The sequence below is a fragment of the Camellia sinensis genome, chromosome 12 (assembly GCF_055761805.1).
Source record: "Camellia sinensis isolate YWXY chromosome 12, ASM5576180v1, whole genome shotgun sequence".
Taxonomy (NCBI): domain Eukaryota; kingdom Viridiplantae; phylum Streptophyta; class Magnoliopsida; order Ericales; family Theaceae; genus Camellia; species Camellia sinensis.
In genome coordinates, this window is record NC_138972.1 from 106,214,047 (window position 1) to 106,224,145 (window position 10,099).

General features: G+C 47.0%; 1 protein-coding gene across 1 annotated transcript; it reads left to right on the forward strand.

The window, feature by feature from the left end:
- The first annotated feature begins 586 nt into the window (after positions 1-586).
- LOC145803792 (uncharacterized) lies at positions 587-1,739 on the forward strand. Its single transcript, XM_082897141.1, has 3 exons — positions 587-847; positions 934-1,032; positions 1,380-1,739. Exons 1-3 carry the CDS (start codon positions 587-589, stop codon positions 1,674-1,676), a joined length of 657 nt encoding a protein of 218 aa, XP_082753267.1. The 3' UTR covers positions 1,677-1,739.
- The last annotated feature ends 8,360 nt before the right edge of the window (positions 1,740-10,099 follow it).

Here is a 10,099-nt window from a genome sequence, read left to right on the forward strand (position 1 = left end):
TATTCTGACGGTCATACTGACATCTGTTTTGCAGTTGTGGGTTTACGCCTACTTTCCTAGGCTTGCCCCCGTGCCAGTTACGGAGACTCCCCTGGCCGTTCCCTTATCGAGTCGCTTCGACGGGAGATGCACCCGGCGACCACGGGAGACGTTCGGCTTCTTCCACCGATATTTCGACACCATCACCCCCGCGGAGGTATGCTTTACTTTCAGTTCATTTAAGCTTCTCTTTCCAACTGTATATTTCAATAACAGTAGATAAAAGACTGTCTGTCATTTTCAGATCACTTGGCGGCCGTGGGCTCCTATGCCGGCGGCGATGCGGGGTCGGTTCCCTGGTGCGGAGGAGACCTCGCGTTTCCGGATTTTGCTTGAGGGCCCGGTCTGTCGGGCTTGGTACCTGGGGGAGCGTTTTCTACGCCAGACCCTAGGGTTACCCGAGCAGATAGTCCCGGTTCCCCCTCCTGCAGACATGAGGGAGACCGAGGGGCTCACCACCGAGCAGCTGGATGATTACTCCATCGGTTGGGAGGCGACCCGCTTCCGAGGCACCAGAGACTATCGGGAGTACGTGCAGACGTACCTGATGCGACCTTTGAGCGGCCGTCGAGCAGAGGGGGCCAGGCCTGTGGCATCGGCGGCTGGGGCCGGAGCAGGAGTTGGAGTAGGGGCTGCGAGGAGGGCCCGGGTCCGTGGCAGGGGCGGAGTGCAGGGAGGACGAGGAGTTGGCTGGCCTGCCCTGCCCGCTGTACTGACTTTCCAGGGGCAGGGTGGGTCGACCTATCAGATCCCCTTCGCCCCTCCACCGGCTGGTCACGAGTTCATCGACGTCCCCGACTTACCACCGGTATGTATTACTGCATTTTTGTACAGTTATTCATTTCAGTTTACTGGATATTCCACAGAATATTGATGCATCTGATACTTTTGCAGGCTTCTTCTGGGTACACCCGTCAGTCGTTGGCGATGAATGCCTCGATGATGGGGATGCTTCAGCGGACATTTGATCTCCTAGCCCTCTACAGCATACCGGTATGTCCTTCTGACACTGGCCTCAAACCATTCATATACTGCTTCACATAATCTGATGCACGGCATGACACCTGATCCACTGATCTCACAGTATCTGACACACTGCATACACTGCATTCTGCACCATACTCTGTACTGATAAACTGCTCACGGCATTCTCACACTGTACTCATATACTGCATTCTGCACTGTTAAACTGCTCACGGCATTCATACACTATACTCGGCATTGCATTCTGCACTGGTAAACTGCTCACGGCATTCTCACACTGTACTCATACACTGTATTCTGCACTGATAAACTGTCTACAGTATACTGATGCATTTCCCTTTTGTGCACTTTTTCAGCCTCCTTTCCAGATTCCCATGGCAGGAGGTGCTCCAGCTGGGCCTTCTGTCCCTGCCCGGGGGAGAGATGAAGAGGGCCGGATATTTCCCCGTACCAGGGGAGGGCGTGCTCATGTCGGGAGTAGCTCGCGAGCTCCAGTCCCGGACGATGATGATGACGAGGAGTCAGAGGCGGAGGCCGAGGCGGAGTCAGAGTCATCAGAGGAGGAGACCGAAGGCGGTTCTAGCTCGGGCTCTGACGACGATGCTGATGATGCTCCTGGACCCTCGTCCAGGAAGAGGACTAGGATGGACTGACGGCCCCCCGGAGTGCTCGACATGGATGCAGATTTTTGTCACCTTTTCTTCTTTGTACTTTTGCTTTTTTGTTTGTAGATAGATTACCTTGTACTGCCGCAGGCAGATTTTTGTTTCCAAAACTTGTACATTTGAAAAGATTATGAAATGAACAGATTTTCACTTAAAAAGTGTTTACATTTACATATCTTATGCATTGCATCGCATCTTATCATGTTACACCTCAATGTAAATGAAATTGATTGGTTATCTGAAAATTGAACACTCGCACTGTAATAACCAGATAACTTAAACAGCCAACAGCAAAATAACCCAAGCAACCCGCTGCCTGATTCTTGGACACACAGCCCTTACTCTGTTGGGGATTAGTCTGCATACAGCCCTTAACACAGCATTCGATTCATTCTGCACATAGCAATTCTCAAACAAACTGCCCAATCTAACAGGACGGACCTCAAAGATGGAACCGGTTGGAGTCGAAACACGCTCAAATGTAGAGAATGGCACAGCATTCATGAGCATAAATGATTTTTGAAATTGAATGAGGGTTTTTCAAATCGGGATATCGAGCCTACGACTGAACACAGCGGGGAAGACTCAAATATAGGTGCACGACCTAAACACAACGAGACACGCTCAGAAAAGACTAAGAACAAAAGACGAGAGCGTCAAATCAAAAAGACACGACACACAGACGCGTGAACGAAGATGGGGGGCCTCGGACCACGAGGAGCCAGTTCAACCTGGGTATTGTTTCCCACCCTTTCTGATTTGTGATTCTCACATCACTCGGCTCTCGAGCTCGAATTTTTTTCTCAAAAACCCTTTTCCTCACTTTTCTCTCAACTTACACCTCTCTATTCTTCATTCTCTCATTTTTCATCCCTCCCCGGGGTGATTGATGGATAAATAGAACGGTGTGGGTTCATGCTCAATACCGTTAGCTCACGGCCATTTCTTCTGACGGGTAGAGCGCTCTTCTGGCAAGTACGTCGATGACGGGGGAAAGACAGAACGCCTGGCTCGACTGTGCCCCTAGTTCATCATTTTAACCATTCTTTGTTTTTGTTTTCTACTAAAACAGTTTTGATCAAAATGAGAGTCGGATTAACGTACTTGTTCGATTTTTGATTTGAAAAGCGTGCAAGTCAGGCAGTAAGCACTGAAAGTTTTCCTTTTTGGGTCCAAGACAATGGTCCAGTTTTAGAAAATGAAATAGTTTTCGAGAAAATAGTCAACCTCAGTAAAAATTTTCAAAAACTATTTTTCAAACAGCTGATGCTCAACAAGCATGGAACTTACTCTTCGAGATGCGCAACCTCGGATCGGAGGCAATGGAAAATTGCCCCTGGTTTGAAGGGGGGGTGGGAGGCAACGGAAAGTTGCCCCTAGTTTGAATGGCGTCTCACGACGGCTTGTGGCAACGGAAAGTTGCCCCTTGTTTGGATAGTGCCGCAGCAGTCTGTAAACAGTCTTCATTGGCGATGGTCGAACTCTCAGACACAGAGATGACGAAGACGGTCACAACACATATATGGACACAATCACCTTGAAGGGTGTCGGCCACTGGATTTTGAGATGAAATCGAAACCATTGCATGGACTGAGACGCTTATGAAAGCGTTGGGGGCTGGACTTCATGATGAAGTTGCCTACGTATCCCAAACATGGGAATCAAGCCTTACGTAGTTCCGGTTAAGGTACACTCGGGTATTTTAACCTTCACTTTGTTTGGCTCTCACTTTTGCCAAGGCGCCCAATGCGGGTTTTCGACCTTGCGAGTTTCTTTTCATTTTCTATTTCTTCTCTTTTTTTTGCATTTTTCTTTTTCTTTTCTTTTTTGTATCTTTTTTCTTTTCTTTTCTTTTCTTCTTTTTTGTATTTTTGCTCTTTTTTTGTATTTTTCTCTTGCTCTAACTTTTGCCTGGGTCGCCCTTCTGGGTTTTCGACCCAGCGAGCCTCTCAAAGGGTAAAAAGTGTAGCAAGTCCATGCCAAATGGTTCCTGAAATTGAAGCCTCTCTGTATCTAGGAGAATGGCTGTCGCACTGATTTGCGGACGAATCCATCCTGGTCGCTCCACGAGCTTCTTCCGGTGAGATCTACTCTTTTTGATTCGGCCTTGGTGCCTCTCGCTCGAGGGCTACTTCAAAACTGGCCACACGGGCCTCCTCCAACGGTTGACTGTTGAATGTTCCGGATGAGTTCGAGGTTCAAGACAACAGGTCGAATCTTGAGGCTGAGAGCGATCCTAGGCTGCGCAGTCTCAAGAGCGATTCCACACAGGTCTTCGCAGGGCCGCGTAAAACATTTGTTTTTGAAAGTTTTTAAGAAAGCGACAAATCGCTCGCGCCGAAGATAGTGTGGAACCAATCTGGATTAGGCCAGGATCCTTCTCAGTACTCACGCCGACAAGCATGATTTCATTCATAAAAAGGCTTAGCACGCCTTTCCTTCTCTCAAAATGATCAAAATTTTGCAAAACCCGAGGAATTCCTTCCTCTTCGTTTTCATCACCGCAGTGTTCAAAAAGTTTGTTTTTGGAAAACTTAGGTTAATGCAATGAGTTTGGCGCGCAGGAGAGCAGGCGAGACGTACTGTCAGCCCAATCAAATTCTCTGGCACTTATGCTGAAAGCAAGCATGAAGTTTGAGATAGTAACAGCTGTTTCAATCGGCTCTGTTGGTGCAACTGGCCCCTCGGCAGAAACAGACTCAAAACGAAAACAGATAATTACAAAACAAAACGGTGTTCGGGACAACAACCCCAGAATCACCTAGTATTATATACAACGGGGACTGACTCGATACAACCAGACAGACCCTTAAGCAAAAAAGACAGACTCAAGACAAAGAGACAGACTCAAAAACAAAAGACTGACTCGACATCCAAGCCAGGATTTACAAAACTCGGTTTCACCGATGCTCAAAAATGCGTGCCAGACGCTTCAAAAATACACCAAATGTTGCCCGCAGGCGGTCCACTTTACATACTCGCAGTATCTGAGCCCTCGAAATCCAACAACTGAGTGGTGACGGGCTTGCCTGAGGTGGGTGGTAGGATAACCTTGTTATCAATCAAATCCTGCACTTCATGACGAAGGCGGGAACATCCATCGGTACTGTGACCGGACTGTTGGTGGTACGCGCAGTACAAGGTAGCATCATGGGTGGCGGGGAGATTCTTCGGGAGTGGTCGGGGCTCCAAAGGCTTAAGATGCCCATTCTTCGCCAATATTAGCAATGCCCTAGACAAAGGCATGTGGAGGTCGTGAAAAACCCTGCGCCCTCGGGGCAGGTACTTTGCAGTTTGAGGATTCTTGCCAGATGCGCTGGCGAAAGGATCGGCTGGCACTGCCTTGGCTTTTTGAACCTTTCCCGGTGCAGGGTTGGGAACTACAGGAATTGTCTGGGCATGACGGGGCCCATCCCGGTTTTCTGCCTGGCTTGAACTGTCTTTGATTGGAGCGGGGAAAGCGTCATCTACAGCTTTGGTCACTATTGCAGATGTTTGTTGCTTGCTCATTCCTCTGACTTTTAGAGCCTCGACTGCCCACAGCAGTTGTTCAATAGGATCGGCGTCTACCTTTGCCTTGTCTTTTCCTCTGGCCTCAGCCTGATCAAGGGTCTGGGTCAGTGCTGGCATGTCGCGGCTGTAGCTGGAAGCCACCTCTGGCTGGCTAAGCTCTATCACAATTCGCCCCAGTAGCGGGGGCTCCTGTGGTACGAAATTCCCGGCATACGGCGCCGCTGGCGGTGAAGTCGACATTCCATAGGCGAGGTCCGCCACAGACCTTTGGAGATCGCCTATCATCCCCATCAATTCAAAGGTGGTGGGCTCACGAGCCTGGTATAACTGGGGAGCCCAGACCGGGTGCACAACGGGCGACCTGGACGGGTATGACATACTGATGCTGGTCTCACTCTGCGGAGCGGTCCCCTGCTCCAATGCAGCCGTCATAACCACAACTTCTTCTGAATTTTGTGCCGCCATAAATCCTGCCTCAGCGAAGGGGAGACACTGGCTATTCTGTATCAACTCTGCAACTTTCTGAACTGAAAGGGAAAACAGACAGCATTTCAGCCCAAACTGATCAAACACGGGTGTAGCCAGACAACTGTACCCTACTGCTGATCACTGTTCCCAGAAATTACTGTTCCCGAAAACTGAACCGATACCCGCGGATAACTGATTCTCACAACTGATACTGATACTGGTGTCCCCAGGTTTGATACTCAAACTTGCAAACTGACATATGCGTTCCTGTAGAGATACACTCTAAAAGCACATAGCAAGTAAAGAGAGCCAAAACATTCCTACATTGGGGTAGGGTTTCCCTGTCCTATTTTGTCAGGAGCTAGGGTTTCACTATGCACGCAGCAGTTTTCAAACAACCTAACATCGGATAAGCGGCCTGTCCTAATTTGGAATGGTCACTATGGATCCGAATATGAACTAGGTCGAATGGTCAAAAAGGGTGCCCCGGTAGACCGGGGTTTGTGTTCCCATGCTGTCAGAGCCCATAGCCGGTCAGCCTTATGGACATGCCTTGACAAGACAAGCCTCCAGCAAACCGTTCAGGAATGGCAGATGGCAAACACTGTGTTCCTAGGCGCACCAATGCACATGCAATGCAAAGAGACACATAAATGGAATCAAAATAGGATATCACGAGTTCGAGTCAAGCTCTCTAAATCCCCAGCAGAGTCGCCAGAAACTGTAACAGCGCCTGCGTGGGCCTCATGCTACAGTTCGGACTCGACTTGTGTCACGGTTCTTAATCTGAACCAAAGAGTTCAAATCTGGCAAATCGTTTTGAGAAACAGATTTTTGAAAAAGTAGTGCCAAACATGGACTGCTTTGCCAGATACAGAGTCGCCACCTAAATATTTTTTATGGGAGAATTTAGGAAACCCTGACTCGGTGCCGAAGGCCACATGTCCGTCATCACCGGAGTTGTCTCGGCTCGGGAGCTTGGGTACGATCGGGGAAGGTCAGCTATGAGCACCCCCTTTTGCCCGGTCCGAAGACCGGCCTCTACTAACCGTGATATCCAATTTTGAAAACGCTATGTGTTCTTAAACCAATTATTAGCCTAGAATTACTATGTTATGCGCGCAGCAAACAAGTATAGACTAGATTGCCTAATTTGGAAAGAAACATTGCATATCCGTTCATTTTGAAAATGCTTTGGAATTTGCTACTCGCAAGTAGGCTAAAACACGAATTTCAATGAGTTCTTCCAACTCAAACAATCCAACCTTCACCCACAGGCATTCAAGCAGTTTATAACACATAAGCATCTAGCCACATGTTAAGCGTGCTGACATGGCAACATTCACACTCATGCGATATGCTAAAGCGGAAATACTTACATCGTACTCCGTGCCAAAACAAAGAACTTGTTAGCAAACATGCATGATCCAAGTCCATGTTAAGTGCCTAATGCATCGCATACAAAGTGTTGCTAGAATAGGCTCGGCTATCCTAAACATGGTATGTGAGAAATGCACAACTTTCACATATTCAGTTTGGAATTTGACATACATATGCAGTTAGCATGATGTACCGAGCTCAATGCATGTAATACAAATGCATGGATGCACGCATGCATAGCATAAGGTATGCTAATTTAAACGTGTCCTAATACTAACCATTAAAGCGGGTAAGTAAAAGGGAAGAAAGAAGTGAGGTTGGAAGACATACTCACCACCCACGCACACTTATTACAGATTTGCCCTCGCTCGGAGGGACCAAATAAATATTACAAATTAATTAACTACGCAAGCTAATTAATACTACAAATTAATTAATTTAATTAACAAATTAAATAAATTAATTAAAACAGGAAAATCGCCTCGGGAAACGCGCCGCCATGCATAGGCTGCCTCTGTTTTCCTACCTTCACTCCTCTGGAGGCTGTCAAAACCTCAGGATTACATCCCTGGACACTGGGGAGTACCATCGGCTGAGTGGAATTACCACCGGCAGTGGTATGTGGCCATCGGCACAAACTGAATCCATCGGCAGAGGATTGATTGCCGGCCGGCACCTTACACTGCCGGTCGGCAAAGAAAGCCTGCAGAACCTGCAACTCACAGCAACAGAGGGCAAAACAAAGCATGGCAGCACAATTCCAGGCATGTATGCACCAACCATGTCCCTTATCATGATAATGACTCAAAGGGGCATGTGCCTCGATTTTCGGACCACCAATCACGCATTTCCATGCATGATGGCCCAAAGACCAAGTATGCAACTTTGATTTCAAATGCAATGCAAACCAATCAAATGAACAAGGCCCAATTCCTATCACTAGTCAAGGAACAAGGCATGCATGCAAGATGCAATGCAACCTAGGCATACAAGCTAAGAATGCAACATGGCATGGCAAGGCACTTATGCAAGCATACAAGCATACATATGGCAATGCAAATGGATGGCAAGATGGGCTTATACATGAATTAGGCAGCTCTAATAAGGCCTAAAACAGTGGCCATTAATGCCTAAAATGGATGCTAAGCACACATGCACACACACACATGTTAAGACCCAACACTTAGGCACAAAGCAAGCAACATTCAAGCACACTTGAAAGAGACATTCATGGACTAAAAGCATGCAACATAAGCTCTGAAAATCATGCTAAAACAAACCTCAAGAATCATTTAAATGGCATTCAAATGACTCAAAACAAAAGCATGAATAAGCACCAAAACATGGGGCATTGCTACACAAGCTTATGAGGCATTAAAGAGACATGCAAGACAATCCAACAAGCATGGAAATGGGACTGAAATGGCATGTAGGATGATCCCAAATCACCAAAACAATGCAAGGATGGCATGCTACACATGCACATACTCAAGGCCAATAAGCCCAAATACAAAGGAGCTATATCAAGCATGCCAAAATCGACCCAAACACTTATGGACAGACCTAAAACATGGAAAAATAAGCACATAATCTTCACAAGACTAAGCCTAAAACATGCTCCAACAAAGGCTAACAACCTAAAACATGTTAAGGCATAAATAAGGCATTACATGGCAACTATGCTAAGCATGCATGGAGTTCCAAAACCAACTTAAAATCATGTTATATCATGGATATATAAGCATGAAAAACAAACCAAACATGCTCAACACACACTCAAGCATAGGCTTCCTTAAGAGGCCAAAACATGCCCTTTTCAAGGACAACAAGGAGAGGGGGTGGCCCTCTCCTTCTTGGGACTTCAAGGCATCATCTTCACCACTGAAATCCCTCAAGATTTCAGTGGTGAAGAGACCTCAACACCAAAATCCCGGAGCTAGCACAAAATGGCTCAAAATGAGGCCTTTTAAGGCCTAAGGGGGGTCAACAACCCTTAAACAACAAAACACTCTTAATAAACAACAAAGAGGGTCTAAAAACAGAACTTTTTTATGTTATACAATAAGCACAAAAACAGCTCTAAGATGGGTATAAAATCAATGCAAAAAAGGAGAAAAATGGGACTAGATTCTCACCCTTGAAGCCTCCTTTACAAATGGTGCTCCAATGGACTCCTTTAGCTTGAATCTAACACCAAAACTTCAAAACAAACCCTTTAGAACCTCAGCTCCAAGAGGAAGGTGAAACACTAGGTGTTTGTGTGCAATAGTAAGACACAAAACACCTAGTGCACAAATGAGAGGGAAAGAGAGATAGAGAATGTATCTAACTCAAACCCTAGAACCATAGCTTCTCTCTGTGTTTTTCCCTCTCTAAAATGTCTCAAAGTCTCTCTCTTTTAGCCCCCAAGAGAGAGCCTCTATCTATCTCTCTTGTAAAGCTTACAAGACAAGCTTTGCAAGAGGGAGATCCCTCCATACACGTGTATGGAGGGGAGCAAAAGCAAGACAGCTGTCTAAAAATATCTGCAAAAGCAGATGAACAGCAATCGGCCGGCCAAAAATGCCATCTTGGCCAAAAAGAGTGCCGGTCGGCAACAAAGAGTGCTGACCGGCAACAAAGAGTGCCGGTCGGCAAACTATATTGCCGGTGGCAGAAAAAACCAGCTGGTGGCCTCTAGCCAATGCCGGTGGTGGGTGGGGATGGTCTACAAGCCCCACCCTGCCTCTCAAGGGCAAGATGCAAGTGTTTGGTGCAAAACCAGACACTAAACGATCGAGTTCGGAGATCCTGAGGCAAGGCACGCGAGCCGAGGCCTACGGGAACTCCAAACGAACACAAACATGGAAGATCACCGTGTGTTCAAACGGTGACGTCCAAGTCTTGAGGACGGTCAAAAATGGGGTGTCTACAGAGGCCCGGCCCGCGCCAAGGCCTAGTGTCTTTTTTTGTGAAAAATAATAAAATTTTGGTAGAAAAAATTAAAAAGAATTAAAAAAAATGGCTTGGCCCGCCCAAGCCCGACCCAAGCCTGAGGTTAGACCAAGGCC

What these genes read in the sequence shown, in the direction of transcription:
- LOC145803792 (XM_082897141.1), top strand. Translation starts at nt 587, where the DNA reads ATGCGACCTTTGAGCGGCCGTCGAGCAGAGGGGGCCAGGCCTGTGGCA. An exon ending in ACGTCCCCGACTTACCACCG is followed by an intron (nt 848 to 933) that starts GTATGTATTACT and finishes ATACTTTTGCAG; the next exon opens with GCTTCTTCTGGGTACACCCG. An exon ending in TAGCCCTCTACAGCATACCG is followed by an intron (nt 1,033 to 1,379) that starts GTATGTCCTTCT and finishes GCACTTTTTCAG; the next exon opens with CCTCCTTTCCAGATTCCCAT.